This window comes from Anomaloglossus baeobatrachus, chromosome 2 (genome assembly GCF_048569485.1).
Source record: "Anomaloglossus baeobatrachus isolate aAnoBae1 chromosome 2, aAnoBae1.hap1, whole genome shotgun sequence".
Lineage (NCBI taxonomy): Eukaryota > Metazoa > Chordata > Amphibia > Anura > Aromobatidae > Anomaloglossus > Anomaloglossus baeobatrachus.
Window position 1 is genome coordinate 26539126 of NC_134354.1, and position 18626 is coordinate 26557751.

An 18626-nucleotide genomic window follows, 5' to 3' on the forward strand; every position below is an offset into this window, starting at 1 on the left:
CATTCTGGTGGCAGTTGCCTGGTCTTGTGCCCTGCGGATGCTTAATAAAAAGGGGATATTTACAGAGAATAATAAAGTTAATGTTCGTGACGCCACCTGCTGGTTAAGGATGGGAAACCGCCGCTGCTCATTGTGGGTACTCCCAGGGATTGTGGTAGTGGCAGCTATGGTGGTAGGGCTGTGCCTGGGAGATGTATGGTGTATAATTATGGAGACCACACCAGGTTAACTTTAACAGTCTACTCACATGGATACTCCTGGTCCCAGGAGTATCAGGGCTGATTTAGTGACCCAGGTTGCTCTGTCCCCAGTACTCTGTAGCTTGAGTCCCTGTAGCGTGGATCGTTAGGGGACTCCGACTTTCCCTTTTGGGCTACAGTCTCCTCCATACGGCAGGCAGTGCGGACCCTGTGGGGAGGTAAGTGTGAACTCAGATCCTAGTTTACTGCTGATGCTCCCGGATTATTTGGTTCCATGAAGTCCATGAAGGTGTCATCACCGTAAAGATATTTGCCAAACCATTTGACCTAGGGCCCTGTACCTCGTTCGTTCTTCAGTCCCAGTCGTATCTCCAGTACCCGTCCTGGCAACCTCTCTCTCCTGTGCCCTGGGGGTCACTGTTACATGGACCCAGCTCCGGCACGTCCGCACACCTCCATGTACTCTCAACTGCCTGTTGACCCCTCCCACCAGGCTAGCTATACCCAGAGACTTGTTCCCATTGCGACCATCCCCTTACATGGTTAACCCTTTATGCCCAGTGAGGAGAGGATAACTAGGATTACAAATGACACTGTCGTCACTGGCTGATGTAATATAAGCACAATATTAGCAAGAAAGGCATCGTGGGAAATGTAGTCTGCAATGAAATGATATCCAATGACACTGATATTGAGTTTTGCTTCAGCTGTTTGGAGGCAGATGACTGCAGCCATCATCTGCCAGGAAAGATGCGGGCTCTGCTCCTGTGCCCGCTCTATACAAGTTCCGTCTGGTTTAACAGCACATAATGGGGAGGGAAGGGTTATTTCATAAATTAGTTGAAATGTTGCAATTAGAGCAAAGCACCATCTTCCAGAAGCTTCTAGCTCCCCATACTTTACCTGACGGACTTAAGGACCGCCTCAAAAAAAAAAACAAAACTCATGCATACAAGTGTGTGGTGTGGTCTTCTTTATTGAAAATTGTATAAAATCTGTTGAAGATGAAGTCCCAGTGACTGTCCTGAAATAAAAGTTCCTCAAACAGGTTAAAAAAAACCCCCCGAGCAATCAGTATAAAACCACTTAAAAAGGCATGGATATTAAAAAAAAAAAAAAAAAAAAAAAGGCTGCAGCCACTCGCAGAGGTCAGATTCCAGCTTCCATGTTTCAGAGACTCTTGAAGATGAAAGACGATTGATCAGAGATGTAACACTCTGTAGTCCTGCAATACAATACAGTCCTCACCGCGAGACTGACCGGTCAGAAACCTTGATCTTGCCGAGGCGAGAAGATGTTTGGGCTGCTTTTTATGATCAAATATCCAGTCACATGAACAAAGAGGGGGATCATATTTTGGGGTTAACATTGTAAAATTTCACAAAGATGGCCATTAAAATCATCAGTTTATGGCTGATCACGTTGAGCTCTCAGCTTCCGACTGGACAAACTCATATTCAGGAGGTTGACGTTCTCCATTTCCTTCACGGTTCTCCTTGCGTCGGCTTGGTTCATGATGGATGCCAATGAGCAGGTCATAGAGAATTGTCCCCATGACCCCACCAATCATTGGACCCACCACAGGTACCCACCACCAGTGACCTCCAGCCCTAGAAGACAAATATTCCATCAGAACAAGTCAACCTGGGCGACTTAAGGTCAACACAATAATTTGTGAAATGTCTTAGCCATCTAAAGTACCCATGCTAGTTATTGGAAACGGTCAGCAAGCTTAAAACCCCCTAACTGGAGGTTTCAAAAATGTAAGGAAGAAAATAAAAAAAAAAAAAAAAGTTTTCCCATACAACACTGGTGTAAAGATACCGCTTCCCAGTATTCAAGTCAGCATAGCAAGCCTCTACAGATGCTGAGCCTGCAAGGGATACTGGAAGATTTCAGCTCTGAAGATTGCAGACTTATAGCATGCTAGCCATGAACAGATCATTACATCACATTTGCTTTCCTATATTTAGTAAAAAAGACAAAACCCAAAAAGACAGACAAAACCCAAAAAGACAGACAAAACCCAAAAAGACAGACAAAACCCAAAAAGACAGACAAAACCCAAAAAGACAGACAAAACCCAAAAAGACAGACAAAACCCAAAAAGACAGACAAAACCCAAAAAGAAAGACAAAACCTGAAGACTTCTAGGCCCCATCCAGAAAATGCAGTGAAGATTCGAGGTGCCAAGTCACGGGCTGGATTGATGGGATATCCACAGTTGAAACCCATTGACAGGCCAACCAGAAGGACTATCAGACCAATCACAAATGGCTGAAGGCCCTTGGGGGCTGCGTTGTTTTTTTCATCAGTAATGGCAAAGATGCAAATCATCAAGGCAGCTGTGGCAATAACCTTGGGCAAAAAACAGAAGAAATAGTTTTGTTAACCTCAAGAAAGGATAAATATGTATAGAATTTTTAGGGGGTGGTCCTATTCCTGGAGGAATATATTTTTTACTGCAGTGTTGAGCAATTCATGAGCTACAGGTTCATAGTATTGTTTTGTGCAGCCCCTGTACTTATCTCTGTCTGGAAAGGACTTAAGGGAGGAGCAGCTCTGGGCCAATCAGCTTTCTGGTAGTCTTGTGACCAGTCTCAATCCTCCATCTCATGTCCTTTCCAGCTTAATGCAGTCAAACTGTAGCTTATACCATACTACATGCTATATATTCCTTGACATTTAGACTTTACCTGATCCGAGAAACCATTAACCACACTCAGATGTTCCGATGGATAGGATGCAAAAATCCCAGCAGTCGCCTGTGGTCCATACACCGTCCAGTTGCCACCACTGTACACGTGAAGGGCATCTAGATCGCATCAAAAAAGAAGAATTGGCAAGTGAATGGTGATCTAGGGGGGGGAAACTAGATACAGGACAGAGACTGCTGTATCAAAGGGACTGCACCTTTCCCTAGGTGGATCTTTATAGGGGTTGTCAAGTTCATTAACCCATTTTCAACTAGCCTATTATGGGTAAAAGTGCGGTCTGTGCTGTTCAATCCTTTAGGTTAGCAGAGTCACTGAAAAGTAGTCTGCCAGGGGGCCACAATCAGAGAGCCCAAGAGATAGGCTGTAAACTCCATGTATACATTTCCCCTAAAGCACCTCCACAGGTGACATTAAGTATTACAATTAAGGAGAACCTCAATTTTTGATTTTTACTAGGGAGGTATAACTAAAGTTCTCATTAGGTGCCACTTTTTGCCCATATCTGCAATGCAAAATTAACAGAATGTTCTATTCTGCAGCCTTTATTATATCCTGTATCCAAGATCTGTTGAAAGTGGTGTCCGCTCATAATGAGCCCGTGTGCCGAAGCATCCAAAGACTAATTTCTTTGCTCAGTTTCTTACCAAAATACAAAGCGAATACCAGAGAAGCACCAATGAAAGAGCCGAGGAACTGGGCCAGGAAGTAGATGAGCATCAGCTTCCAGGTCATCTTCTTCAGGAGGAACATTGAGAAAGACACCGCCGGATTGAGGTGAGCGCCTGGAGTTTAACAGCAAATAGTTACTATAAGGCCATGTGGCACCTGTGGACTAGTCAGGGCATCACAGGGTACTGCATGCTCTTTATCTTAGTGCATGACTCAACCCCCCATGGTTCTGGGTTCCCAACCTATGGTACTGCCTCCATCAGCATCCAAAATCCCAACCACACCTCTCACCACACCCTTGTCAGACACCAGTGGGCATCTGCTGAGCTGGAATAGGGCCACCCACCTAGGGGGTCAGGCAGACTGGTGGGAGGGAAGTAGAACAGTGGAGTGGTAGCCCTCGAACAGCAAGGAGCTGGGGAGTGTGTGGCTCCTGGGGAGTTAAAGGTTGGGTTGCAGACAGTGGTCTGGGCCCGAAGGAGTCAGAGACCCGGTCGTGGGGTATTGGGACTGTGTGCCTAGACCTGGTCTTGGAGGACGGTCAGCAGCTCGAGTCTAATAACCGGTCTGGGACCAAAAGCATGGTTGGGTATTGGACCCTAGGTCAGGGAGTAGCTTCAGGCAACCCGATAATTAACCTGCGGAGGATAGTTACTTCATGGACTGTCCCCACGAAGCTCAGATCAGGGGCACTAGCAATGGGGGGGGGGGGGGGGAATGGCCCTTGAGAGCACAGCTCCACTACCAACAGTAGGGAGCGGGGCCTGGACAACTTTATGCCTACGGGCCACCAGAACACTTCCAATTTGTGCATGGAGGCAGGCTCTGGACCACCTGGCAGTACTATAGGGGATGGATACCTGGACGGGCTCCTCAAGAGGGCAGCGGCACCCAGAGACTTGGTTTACCTTGTTGTCAGAGTCTGCTTTTCATCACCGATGCTGCCTGAGTACACTGTTCTCCCCTGCTTCCAACCGGCCCTGCACCCCACTATACAGAGTTCCGAGGCCTTTCCTACCAGTGGAGGGTAATGTCATCTGGCTGTCCCCATTCCATCTCCCTCAGGTACTCTCATCAGCAACGGCGGTAATCCCCGTTACCGCACACCACGGGTGGCATTGTATTGCCCACCTTCAGCAGTCGCCTCAGGGACACCACAGGGGCGCCACTTGATTACCACTGGCAACAGGTATGTCGGGTTTATTTACATGGGAGTCGTGATGCCACTCATGGTTTGCGGTCAGGGTTATGGGTGACCGACACTGCAGTTTTAACGAGCGTCTGGGGCTGATGGAGTGGCCTCCCATGAGTGAACTTGGCCCCAGGGGCTCAGGTGTGTAGAACAGGTCCCAGAATAACTCAGTCTCTGTCCAGAAAGTCTTTCAACTTGTTTACTTACTTTTAGTTGGTTTGTGAGGTACCTGGGCGATGCTGTGATTAAACCAGGTAGAACCAGGAACTCCTTCAGGCCGAACTGAGGGTAGCAGTTTACTCTCCTTCCTAGCACTTTTGTTTCGGATAACCCCTGACTTGGTTTAATCTCAGTATTGCCCAGGTATCTCACCAAACACCAAAAAGTGAGTAAACAAGTTGAAAGACTTTCTGGACTGAGACTGAGTTATTCTGGGACCTGTTCCACACACCCGAGCCCCTGGGGCCAGCCTCACTCACGGGAGGCCATATCATCCGACTGCAGACTCCATCAGCCCCAGACGCTCGTTAAACCTGCAGTGGCGGTCACCCATAACCCTGACTGCAAACAGTGAGTGGCGTCACGACTCCCATGAAAACCCAACATACCTGTGGCCAGCGGTAATTTAGTGGAGCCCCTGTGGCGTCCCAGAAGGTGGAGTGAAGTCCGAGGCGACCGCTACAGGTGGGCGACATGACTTATTTTGGTCCTAGTGGAATGCAATTTTTTTTTTTAAATCGCATTCCACTTGCTCCATTTTTCTTGCTGTGTGTCCTAGGCCTAATATAGGATGCAACTCAAGATCAGTAATGTATGTACACAGTAACTACACCAGCAGAATAGCGAGTGCAGCTGAACATTATGTATTGGGGACTCATGTATAAAGTGTACAGTTGTGAACACCCCTAGTAACGCTCTTACCTGAGACTCCAGCACAGACATAGGCACCGGCAGTGACCGCAAAACCAAACGCCATATTCACACTTAGAAACTGAGCTTTGGCAAAACCACTCAACTCCATCTGAGCCACCGACCCACAGCCAAACAGCTGAGGAGGAAGAAAGAAGATTTGGTAGGACAATATCTGCATTTACCCTTTCCTCATAGGAACAGTCATACAGAGGCTGCAGAGCCGCACACCTTACACAAGCCCCATTTATATATGTGGAATAATCATAGAGCATCCTTCCTACTGAGATAATGTGACGCCCTGGCAAAATCAGGTAGTCACACAGATTAGGCCCCTGCATAACACCCATCCCACACAGGGTTAATTCAGCCAACCTGAAACCCTAGCCACTCCCTCAGGGAAGGACAGACACCAGTGGGCAGGACCAGGTGGAAAGGAAATGCCCACCTAGGGGTCTGGAGAGCCCGGGGTGGGAAAACATTTAGTTTTGAGAGGTGAAGCTGACAGGTGTCAGGGTCAGAGCCCTGACACATTGGCTAGGTGGCAGACAGTGGTCAGCGCGCCAGCAGGAGACGGGAAGACTGCTCGGCAGATCCGAGGTTGACTGGGGCAGGGTTGGAGCCCGCCAGTACCGACACCGGAGAACGACCCGGAAACCATGCACACAAGGGGGTACTCGGACGCTGAACCCAGGATCAGCACAGACTGCCTAGCTAATTAACCGATTGAGGGCAGGATTCTAGGTCCTGTTCCAACCCAAGTCCCGAAAAGTAGACAACCACCCACAGAGGGATAGGGCATCTGCCAGGGCCCAGTAGATCCCATAGGTCAGCATCTGACGGGCACGGCTCACAATCAAAGGACCGGGAGCGGACTCCTGCGTTACACACCGGGAAGTCTATCACAGAAAACACAAAGTGCAGAGGAAAGGGGCATTGACCACCGGCCCAGGTGTGAGACCAGATACACCCGTCTGCGGCAGCCGGCCACCATCACCTTGGTTTACCTAAGGACTTGTGTGATTTATTCAACAGTGAGTAACATTCCCGGTCCAACCAGGTGCGCCGGCACCTGCCGTCATCATCCCCTGCACAGAGACATTGGGCCCAGGGACATCCATCCCTGCCCATGGAGGGAGTAACATCCAGCTGCCATCACATCTCCCCAGGAGTTCCACAGCAACAGCGGTGGTGCTATATCTCACCACACACCGTGGGTGGCGTTACAGTTTTCCACAACACCCGTACAAATACATCCCTTTTTATTCAAAGTGTCTATGTGACGCCCTGGACTAGCCAGGTAGTCACAGATAGGCCCCACAACACCAGTCCCCCTAAAAAAGGGTAACAGCAGCCAACCACATTAAAACCTAGTCACCTCCCTCCAAGCTTAATGGACACACCAGGGGGCAGAGCCAGGTGGTTGGCCACGCCCACTGAGGAGTCCGGAGGGCCTGAGGCAGGAAACACAGGGCAGTTAGTTGTCAGTTGTGAGTTGTCAGTTGGAAGTGGAGTTGTGAAGAGGAGTGTGCAGCAGGCCTGTGGTGACAGGTCTGCAGTGAAAACTGACAGGTGTGAGGGTCGTAGCCCGCACACCTTGGCTAGGAGGCAGACTGTGGCCTGGCCTGCAGGGGCCGGAAAGACGGCCAGGTGGAACCGTAAGGGACCGGGACGTGGCCCGCCGGTACTGAATCGGGGAACCGACTGAAAACCGGAGCACCAGGGGGGTACTCAGACCCAGAACAAGGCTCAGAAGCCACTGGACCACGTCGAATTTACTGATTGAGGTCTGGACCTTAGGTCCTTTCCCATCCCAAGTCCCGAGAGAAGGCAACAGCCCACTGAGGGGGATAGAAAGCCACCGCACAGGCAGAGAGATCCCACGGGCCATCGCCTGCGGGCAAACGGACTCCATTGACACATACACAGCTGGGGAGTGGACTCCCGTTGCTGAGGCACAGGCAGTCTATACAAACATAACAAGGTGCAGGAGAAAGACCAAGACCACCAACCCGGGTGGGGGACAAGACGCAGCTGGCTGCGGGCACCGACCACCATCAACTTTGTTCACCAGAGACTTGTGTGTGTCAATAATCGTGAGTACCACAGTGCCATCCAGCCGCACACCGCTCAACCACTACTCTCCCCAAGCGGGTCCCGGGGCCACCATCCCTGCCATGGAGGGGTTAACATCTTGCTGAATGACCATCTCCCTCAGGTGCCCCCGTAACTGTAGCGGTGGTGTCTACACCTTCACCATGTCCCGTGGGTGGCGTCACAAACTCAAACACGGCTCCGGCCGTACACCTACCTAACCACCCCCATCAAGATCGCCAGCAACCCCTTGCAGAGCGATGTGACCTCCGGGTCCAGAGGCGCTTGAGCCACCCACCAAACGAGCCCGGACCCGAGCAGTTCAGCTGCAGCCAAGCGGTACATCTGCGTGACCCCCGGGTCTGGTAGAGTCCCTTGAGCCATACCACAGATTCGAATCCGAGCAGCCCGGCTGCTGGCACGGGGGCGGCACAATAACACTCCTCATAAGGTGTAATATTAATCCCCATACATGCAATGTCAATAGGCTCAGGCACATAATGCAGTTGTTAGTGTCGCGGGCGGGGAGGAGGGTGTCAGCACTGCGCTCACCCCTCTGCTCGGGTCCGGCTGCTGCTGCTCAGTGGTGGCTCGAGCGGTGGGCCGGATCCCGGGGGTCTCGAGCGGCGCTCCTCGCCCGTGAGTGAAAGGGGGTTTTTGGGTATGGGGATTGTTTATTGTCCGTGACGCCACCCACGGTTGTGGTGATTTGTTGACACCACCGCTGCTCTGTATGGGGATCCCGGGAGTGATTGTGTGAAGCAGCAAGTTGTGTTGCCCCTCCATGGGTAGGGGATGGTGATCCCGGGGCCCAGTGATGAGGTGGTAGATGCAGGGCTTGGTGGGGTGCAGGGACGCGGGGCAGCGCTGTGCCTTGCGGCACTGTGGTACTCAGCCTGAGACGTTGACACAGTTCTCGGTAAAACACACGGCTGGAAAGACGGTTCCCACGGACGGCTGCACTTGCTTTCCCCAGTAGGTGACGGTGATGTTCCTTTTCCTGGTGTCGCGGGCGGGGAGGAGGGTGTCAGCACACTACGCTCACCCCTTCTGCTCGGGTCCGGCGGCTGCTGCTCAGTGGTGGCTCGAGCTGTGGGCCGGATCCCGGGGGGTTTCTCGAGCGACACTCCTCGCCCGTGAGTGAAAGGGGGTTGTTGGATGTGGGAATTGTTTATTGTCCGTGACACCACCCACGGTTGTGGTGATTTCACCACCGCTGCTCAATATGGGGATCCCGGGGATGGTGATGCGGAGCAGCCAGGTGTTGTGTTGCCCCTCCGTGGGTAGGGGTTGGTGATCCCGGGGCCCGGTGATGGTGAGGGAGGTGCAAGGCCTGGTGGGCGCAGGGACGTGGGGGCAGCGCTGTGCCTTGCGGCACTGTGGTACTCACTCAGCCTGAGACGTTGACAGTTTTACGGTAAACCACACGGCTGGAAAGACTGTTCCCACGGATGGCTGCACCTGCTCTCCCAGTAGGTGACGGTGATGTCCCTTTTCCTTGCACCTTTGTTTCTGTGTTGGTAACGATTGATTCCCACCGGTAACCTGCTCCCCGGCTTCAAGCTGGACCGGAGGAGCTCTACTCTTTGCCCGCAGGCGCTGGCCCTGAGAGACTGGTGCCTTGGCGGTGGCGGTGTCTCTCCTACTCTGGTTGGGCTGTTGCCTTCAATCGGGACTTGGTTGTTGGGGGGGGGGGGGGAATCTACGTCCCCTTCACTGACGGATTTGGCAAATTATGGCGACTCCTAGCCTTGACGGGGTCAGAGAGGCCCCTGCCCTGGTGCTGACTGTCCTTCGTATACCGTCTCCAGACCGCCGGGCCTCTACCCGTCCGCGGTCCTTCCAGCAACCTCTGAGCAGTCACCTCTCCAGACAATCACCGCTGTCTGCTGACCTTGCTGACATTGTCCTGGCACACAGCCGGACCAACTTCAGGCTTTACTTCTGTCACCTTTCACTTTCTTTACTCAAGCTTCTCTACCACTTCCTTCTACTTCCACTTCCCTAACTGTTCTGCCTGTTTCTTCCCGCCTCCAGGGCTGTGAACGCCTCGGTGGGCGGAGCCAACTGCCTGGCCCACCCCTGGTGTGAACATCAGCCCCTGGAGGAAAGCAACAAGGATTTTGGGTTAGCTGAATGTGCCTAACTGGGGTGTAGGTGTCGCGGGCGGGGAGGAGGGTGTCAGCACACTACGCTCACCCCTTCTGCTTGGGTCCGGCGGCTGCTGCTCAGTGGTGGCTCGAGCGGTGGGAAGGATCCCGGGGGTCTCTCGAGCGGCACTCCTCGCCCGTGAGTGAAAGGGGGGGGTTGTTGGGTGTGGGGATGATTATTGTCCGTGACGCCACCCATGGTTGTGGTGATTTCACCACCGCTGCTCTGTACAGGGGTCCCGGGGATGGTGATGCGGAGCAGCCAGGTGTTGTGTTGCCCCTCCGTGGGTAGGGGTTGGTGATCCCGGGGCCCGGTGATTGTGAGGGAGGTGCAGGGCCTGGTGGGCGCAGGGACGCGGGGGCAGCGCTGTGCCTTGCGGCACTGTGGTACTCACTCAGCCTGAGACGTTGACAGTTTTTACGGTAAACCAAACGGCTGGATAAACGGTCCCACGGACGGCTGCACTGCTCTCCCGGTAGGCGACGGTGATGTCCCTCTTCCTTGCACCTTTGTGTACTTGTTGGTTGCGATGGGTCCCCACCGGTAACCCGCTCCCCGGCTTCAAGCTGGACCGGGGGAGCTCTACTCTTTGCCCGCAGGCGCTGGCCCTAAGAAACTGGTGCCTTGGCGGTGGCGGTGTCTCTCTTACACTGGCTGGGCTGTTGCCTTCAATCGGGACTTGGTTGTTGGGGGATCTACGTCCCCTTCACTGACGGATTCGGCAAATTATGGCGACTCCAAGCCCTGCCGGGGTCCGAGAGGCCCCTGCCCTGGTGCTGACTGTCCTTCGGAACACTGCTCCAGACCGCCGGGCACACAGCCTACGGGGTCCTTCCAGGAACTTCCAAACGGTCCCCCTCCAGACAGTCACCGCCATTGCTGACCTGTCCTGCACACAGCTGGACTACTTCAGGCTTTTGCACGCTCTCTCTGTTCTGTCACCACTCTTGCTTTCCTCCTTTACTACTTTTCTTCCTTCACTTTCACTTAGCTGTTTACTTTAACCCTGTCTGGGCTACTCCTCCACTCCTTCCACTTCCTCCTCCCTGACTAGACTCCTCTTTACCCAAGCTCGTCCCTGAGCTGACTGCCTGGTTTCTCCCACCTCCAGAGCTGTGTCCTCCTCGGCGGGTGGAGCCAACCGCCTGGCCCACCCCCTGGTGTGAAGCATCAGTCTCTGGAGGAAGGCAACAAGGATTTTTGGTTAGCTTAGATGTTCCTACCTGGGATGTAGGGTGTGGTGGTGTGTGACCTGTGTCCCCTGGCTTGCCCAGGGCGACACATTCCCCCTTAGCAAAATGCAGACCGTCCGCGGGCTGCCGTCCAACACCGGTTTTATTTTTCTGAAAAAGAAACATGGTAAAATAACATTTACATTTTTAATAATAACTCTTCCCAAGACGGGAGGCACATTTCTTTTTAACGTTGCATAACGGTTTACGGTTACGGTTTCCGCTCTCCCACCCAAGCAACCTGGCCCTGATGCTGCCCCTAAAGCCCAGGCAGCACCCCTTGACCCACAGTCCAGCACAAGTTACCCGAGCGGGATCTGTCCTTCCCTCCAGAGGGTAGCCACCGGTTCCTTTGGTGGCTGGGCCCCAGCCTGCTCTGCTCAGGGCCCTCCCTCCAACCTGCCTCTCCGAAGGCGGCATTGCGGAAAACGGTAACGGTAAACAACTTATTTACAAGCCACTAACGTTTGTGGTTGCCCTGCAAGTTCACGGGCTTGTCCATGGATAGTCCTCCATGCCAAACTTTTTAACGGTCCCCACAGGGACAACGGTGCCGGCTCCAGCCGGTTTCAAATCACGGTAAATCAGGTGAGGTACTCTGTATCATTTTCTTATCATTCTTTCAAACTTTTTCAAACAACATACAATGATGGTCCCAACGGGGACTGCTGCCGCGGGCACCCGCTGCCCTACTCGTACTTTTCTGCTGAGGCGGACCCATCCTCTGCCACCGGCACATCAAACATGCACTGACATGCCTGCGGTGACAGGGGCACCCGGTACCCATTTCCACCGGCACACGGGGTATGGACAACCACGGGGTCTCCTACATAGCGGGAACGCTCACTTGCCTCTTCAAACTCAAGTATTACTCACAGCAAGTTGGGCTGCAGTGTGTACATCGCCCTGGCCAAAAACTGATGCTCTAGCAGGATACAGCTAAACCCCCACTAAGTGGGGGCATCACAGGTGCAGGAGAAGCAGATCACACACACACCTTCATGGAATGGAGGGGAGGTGACTGCTAGATGATAAAACTGCACACAAGTGGCTTGCATAGAGCGCTGTTCACATGCAGATGACACAGTCACAAACCCGCAGCCTATTAGGTAACGCCCTTCTATTAGATCAGGCGGGCTGCCAAGCCGTACTCCACTGTATATCATGCACGGACAGACACTCTACAATGCAAGGCCCAACAGAAAGGGGCCTGGCTGTATCCTGTACAAACAAAAAAATATGAGGTTTTTGTTGGTATTTATGGCCATAAAACGTAAGCCTACACCCTCGTCAAGGGACCTCATGTCTGTAGGTCCCTACACTAAATATAAAAAAAGCAACAATAAGAGGAACAGCATGTGCATGTGAACAGCGCTCTATGCAAGCCACTTGTGTGCAGTTTTATCATCTAGCAGTCACCTCCCCTCCATTCCATGAAGGTGTGTGTGATGTGCTTCTCCTGCACCTGTGATGTCTCCACTTAGTGGGGGTTTAGCTGTATCCTGGTAGAGCATTAGCTTTTGGCCTGGGCGATGTACACACTGCAGCCCAACTTGCTGTGAGTAATACTTGATTTTTGGAGGACATTATCCTCTTATTGTTGCTTTTTTTATATTTAGTGTAGGGACCTACAGACATGAGGTCCCTTGACGAGGGTGTAGGCTTACGTTTTATGGCCATAAATACCAACAAAAACCTCATATTTTTTTGTTTGTACAGGATACAGCCAGGCCCCTTTCTGTTGGGCCTTGCATTGTAGAGTGTCTGTCCGTGCATGATATACAGTGGAGTACGGCTTGGCAGCCCGCCTGATCTAATAGAAGGGCGTTACCTAATAGGCTGCGGGTTTGTGACTGTGTCATCTGCATGTGAACAGCGCTCTATGCAAGCCACTTGTGTGCAGTTTTATCATCTAGCAGTCACCTCCCCTCCATTCCATGAAGGTGTGTGTGTGATGTGCTTCTCCTGCACCTGTGATGTCTCCACTTAGTGGGGGTTTAGCTGTATCCTGCTAGAGCATCAGTTTTTGGCCAGGGCGATGTACACACTGCAGCCCAACTTGCTGTGAGTAATACTTGATTTTTGGAGGACATTATCCTCTTATTGTTGCTTTTTTTTTATATTCCTCTTCAAACTCAGCAGCAGACCTGGGACTAGGGCCGGAGTCTTCATCTCGTGCTTCTGCGTCAGGCGGGTTGCCGCCAGCTGTCGCAGCCTCCTGGCCTCCAACATCCAGCACTTCAGCCCCTTCTGCGGTAGCACGGAGCAGCAGATTAGGCGAGCTGACATTAAGACGCCTCATAAGTAACGGCAAGGGCGATGCATAGGCCGAGACTAGGCCGGGCCCCTCAGCCGCAGCGGCCGGTCCTGGTAGGACATAGGGACGTGGGTCACCAGTCGGTTCTGCTACATCCATTCCCCTTCCGTACCTCGGGGCAGTTGTAAGCAGCTCCTCCACCTAGTTGGTCCACTGCTCCATCATCAGGAAGATCTGATCCTGCTGACGCTGGTGGAATTGCATCACCCGGGCCTTCATCCAGGCCACGGTCTCGGGCTCAGGGTCTGGCACAATCTCTATTGGGACTTCTGGCACCATGCTGTTAAGTGGCCGCGGTTCTAGCGGTTCCCCCTGGTATACTTCAGGGACGTCCCGGACGTCTGCAGACGGCTGGTCCGCCGGAGCGGCCGGGCATCGCTACCGGTTGGGCAGGTAGCGGGCCTAATGGCGGGGCTGCAGCAGCTATTACGGGTAGCAGGGAGAGAGGCAGGGTGAGCGGGAGCCGGCCGGGCCCCTCAGCTCCAACGGCCGATCCCTCAGGAATACAGGGGCGTGGGTCGCTTACCCGCTCCTCCAAATCCTCTTCTGCCTCGCGTCTCCACATAGCAGCCACCACATCCGCCATGTCGGTCTCCCACTCCTCCAGGAGGAGTTGCATATGGGCATGCAGACGATTACTCAGCGGGACAGTCCGGTCCCTCAACCACGTCGCCGTGCCTTCCTCGTTGGGAGTTGGGTTGTACATCTTGGCAATCGTGCCTTCCAGGAACCCAGTATCGCTGTAGAGTCCTGGCGTCTCTGCTTTTATAGCAGAGCTACATGCGTCCAGCCGCCATCGCGTCCCCCTTAGCTCTTTCCGGCCCCTCCTCTCTCGGGGCGGGGTTTTGGCCTTCGCGCCTCTACTGCTCGAGCGGGAACTTTTCGCGCCAAAGATGGCGGCTTCTGAAATTTTTCTGCCGGATACCTCCGGCGGTAACAAGGTGCACCTCTACCAGACGGCAGAGCGGTAAGATCCTGTTCGTGACGCCAAGTTGTCGCGGGCAGGGAGGAGGGTGTCAGCACACTACGCTCACCCCTTCTGCTCGGGTCCGGCGGCTGCTGCTCAGTGGTGGCTCGAGCGGTGGGCCGGATCCCGGGGGTCCCTCGAGCGGCACTCCTCGCCCGTGAGTGAAAGGGGGGTTGTTGGGTGTGGGGATGATTATTGTCCGTGACGCCACCCACGGTTGTGGTTATTTCACCACCGCTGCTCTGTACAGGGGTCCCGGGGATGGTGATGCGGAGCAGCCAGGTGTTGTGTCGCCCCTCCGTGGGTAGGGGTTGGTGATCCCGGGGCCCGGTGATGGTTTGGGAGGTGCAGGGCCTGGTGGGCGCAGGGACGCGGGGGCAGCGCTGTGCCTTGCGGCACTGTGGTACTCAGCCTGAGACGTTGACACAGTTTTTACGGTAAACCAAACGGCTGGATAAACGGTCCCACGGACGGCTGCACTTGCTCTCCCGGTAGGTGACGGTGATGTCCCTCTTCCTTGCACCTTTTGTGTACTTGTTGGTTGCGATGGGTCCCCACCGGTAACCCGCTCCCCGGCTTCAAGCTGGACCGGGGGAGCTCTACTCTTTGCCCGCAGGCGCTGGCCCTAAGAAACTGGTGCCTTGGCGGTGGCGGTGTCTTACACTGGCTGGGCTGTTGCCTTCAATCGGGACTTGGTTGTTGGGGGATCTACGTCCCCTTCACTGACGGATTCGGCAAATTATGACGACTCCAAGCCTTGCCGGGGTCCGAGAGGCCCCTGCCCTGGTGCTGACTGTCCTTCGGAACACTGCTCCAGACCGCCGGGCACACAGCCTACGGGGTCCTTCCAGGAACTTCCAAACGGTCCCCCTCCAGACAGTCACCGCCGTTGCTGACCTTGCTGACCTGTCCTGCACACAGCTGGACTACTTCAGGCTTTTGCACGCTCTCTCTGTTCTGTCACCACTCTTGCTTTCCTCCTTTACTACTTTTCTTCCTTCACCTTCACTTAGCTGTTTACTTTAACCCTGTCTGGGCTACTCCTCCACTCCTTCCACTTCCTCCTCCCTGACTAGACTCCTCTTTACCCAAGCTCGTCCCTGAGCTGACTGCCTGGTTTCTCCCGCCTCCAGAGCTGTGGCCTCCTCGGTGGGTGGAGCCAACCGCCTGGCCCACCCCCTGGTGTGAAGCATCAGTCTCTGGAGGAAGGCAACAAGGATTTTTGGTTAGCTTAGATGTTCCTACCTGGGATGTAGGGTGTGGTGGTGTGTGACCTGTGTCCCCTGGCATACCCAGGCCGTCACATTAGTCCTTCAGGATATGGAGTTTGTCTTGCTGCCACTGATTAGCACACTGCACCCCTATGTACCTTTGGCGCCATGGACAAGCCAGGTCATCACAGGTACTGCAACAACACACCCCACACCCCGGTTAGGCATATCAGCCGCACACAAAATCCTTGTTGCCTCCCTCCAGGGGCTGATGTCCACATCAAGTTGGGTGGAGCCAGACGGTTGGCCCCTCCCACCGAGCAATTCACAGTGCTGGAGGCGGGAAAAGTGTGGAGTTGAGGAGTTGAGTTTGGAGAGTGGAGGAAGTGGTAGTGTGACGCCCTGGGCAAGCCAGGGGTCACAGGTCATCACACCCTACACCCCAGTTAGGAACACCAAAGCTAACCAGAAATCCTTGTTGCCTTCCTCCAGGGGCTGGTGTCCACACCAGGGGGTGGGCCAGGTGGTTGGCTCCGCCCACCGAGGAGTTCACAGCCCTGGAGGCGGGAAGAACCAGGCAGTTGAGTTTAGGGAGAGGAAGAGTCAAGATAGAGTTTGGAGGGAGAAGTGGAAGGAGTAAACAAGCAGATGAGTTTAGGAGAGAAGCTGAAGTAAAGTGAAAAAGAAACAGTTTGTAAAGCCTGAAGTTAGTCCGGGTGTGTGCCCCGGGCTAAGAGACAGCAAGGTCAGCAGACGGCGGTGATTGTCCGCAGGGGTGACTGCTCGGAGGTTGCTGGAAGGACCGCAGATGGGTAGTGGCCCGGCGGTCTGGAGCAGTATACGAAGAACAGTCAGCACCAGGGCAGGGGCCTTTCGGATCCCGGCAAGGCTAGGAGTCGCCATAATTTGCCAAATCCGTCAGTGAAGGGGACGTCTGTCTCCAAACAACCAAGTCCCGATTGAAGGCAACAGTCCAACCGTTACAGAGAGACACCGCCACCGCCAGGGCACCAGTTTCTCAGGGCCAGTGCCTGCGGGCAAAGTAGGGCTCCTCCGGCCCATATCCAAGCCGGGGAGCGGGTTACCGGTGGGAACCCATCGCAACCATCATCAACTTAGGTGCAGGACAGAGGGACCGTCACAGTCACCTACTGGGGAAAGCAAGTGCAGCCGTCTGTGGGAACAGTCTTTCCAGCTGTACACGGACAATAAACTATATCCCAAAACCCAATCCCCTTTCACTCACGGGCGAGGAGCGCCGCTAGAGTCCCCGGGATCCGGCCCATCGCTCGAGCCACCGAGCAGCAGCAGGCCGCAGAAGCCGGACCAGAGCAGTGGGGAGAGCGCGGCGTCCCCTCCTCCGCCCGCGATAGTAGTGGAGCAGACTGACCGTGTCCGGGTACGTGGCCCGGGCACCTACGAGCAAGATTGGCAGACGGTGGTGACCGTCTGCAGGCGAGGCCGATTGATGCACAACCGTAAGGACCGGGGACGGGCGGTGGCCCGCCGGTACCGGACCGGGCAGCGAAGAGAGGCCAGCACCATTCGGCAGGGCCTACGGACCCCGACCAGGCTTGGAGTCGCCGTTAAACCGGTCAAATCCATCAGCGACGGGAACCTCCGGGGTTTCCCCAACAGCAAAGACCCGACTGAAGGCAACCGCTCAACCGTGAAGGGAAATACAGCTACCGCCCCAGCTATAGTTCCCAGGGCCAGCGCCTGCGGGCAAAAAGGGGCTCCTCCGGCAAATATACCGCTGGGGAGCGGGTTACTGGTGGGAAGCCATCGGGGCCGAGAACACAACACCGGTGCAGGGAGAGACAGTTACCGCCAACCTACCAGGAGTGACCATCACAGCCGTCTGTGGGACTCGTCCATCCAGCTGTTTGTTTTATCAGAGGCTCCGTGTACGTTACTGGCTGAGTAAGTACCACCGTGCCGTCTGGCACTGCCCCCGCGACCCTGCACCTGGCCAAGCCCCGCAATCCACCCTACAGTCAATTCTGGGCCCCGGTACTACCAAAATCCCCCTACCCACGTGTGGGGGTGGGGGAGAGAAACATCCCAGCTGCTACCTGTCATCGCTCCCGGGATCCCCGTACAGAGCAGCGCTGGTGCCCCAACCTCACCACACACCGTGGGTGGCATCACAAACAGACATCCCAAACCCCCAACAGACCACCCCTTTCACTCACAGGCGAGGAGCGCCACTCGAGGTCCCGGGATTCGGCCCACCGCTCGAGCCACCAAGCAACAGCAGCAGCCGGACCCGAGCCGCAAGCGCGGAGTCGAGCAGCGCACCCCCCGCCCGCAACATACTGTACCTGTGACAGAAATTAGGGTGGTCTCCCCTCTAGTTGTCCTTTATACTTGAAGATATTACTATGGAGCCACATTATTGATCAGATTGATTTGCTGCCGAGTCACTCCCCTTTAGTGAGAAAAATACAATCCAGATATAATAAACCAGTTATTGTCAGGCCATAGATTTGCGCCTCCATTTTCCCAAGTTTGTTACACAAGTAGAATAGGGAGGTCCTTCTCTAAAGAGGTTCTGCAGCAGCTGTGATATCAGACATAGCAACATTACAAAACACTTTACTTACAATTAAGATCACAGTTCCCAAAAACTCTGCCAGTCCACAGCGCACATAGGAATTGGTGGTCCTGAGTGTACTCCTGACCTTCTCCAGGCACTGCGCATGAGCATCCATGTCCTCCATGTTCCTGACCCTGAGAGAAAAGCTGCTCTGCCACCACAGCTGCCCTTTATATCCTGATACCGGGGAATGGAGAGGACCTGATCTAAGTGCAGCTGATTCTGTGATCCATTAACTCATTCATTGCCAAGCAGGTTACTTGATAATTTAATAATAAGATATTTGAGCGATTCTAAGGCCCCACTCACACTTGCGCTATTTTGACGCAAACGGAATCCGTCAGTAATGTAGTACAGTTCATTTATTT

The 18626-nt window shown here is 54.0% G+C and overlaps 1 protein-coding gene across 1 annotated transcript; it reads right to left on the bottom strand.

Annotated features, from left to right (window-relative positions):
* Window positions 1–1617: 1617 nt before the first annotated feature.
* Window positions 1618–18373, bottom strand: LOC142285615 (aquaporin-3-like). The gene is made up of 6 exons (XM_075333284.1): window positions 18266–18373; window positions 5700–5826; window positions 3562–3699; window positions 2897–3015; window positions 2341–2558; window positions 1618–1810 (listed from the first exon to the last, which is right to left on the bottom strand). Exons 1-6 carry the CDS (start codon window positions 18371–18373, stop codon window positions 1618–1620), a joined length of 903 nt encoding a protein of 300 aa, XP_075189399.1.
* Between the last annotated feature and the right edge of the window lie 253 nt (window positions 18374–18626).

Bases quoted from the DNA above. Each gene is read 5' to 3' on its own strand.
- LOC142285615 (XM_075333284.1), bottom strand. From the start codon at position 18,373: ATGGATGCTCATGCGCAGTGCCTGGAGAAGGTCAGGAGTACACTCAGG. The intron at 5,827-18,265 runs GTAAGTAAAGTG...CTTCCTCCTCAG, and splicing joins TGGGAACTGTGATCTTAATT to CTGTTTGGCTGTGGGTCGGT. The intron at 1,811-2,340 runs GTTTTGTCTTTC...TTTGTCTTCTAG, and splicing joins TGGGGCCTAGAAGTCTTCAG to GGCTGGAGGTCACTGGTGGT.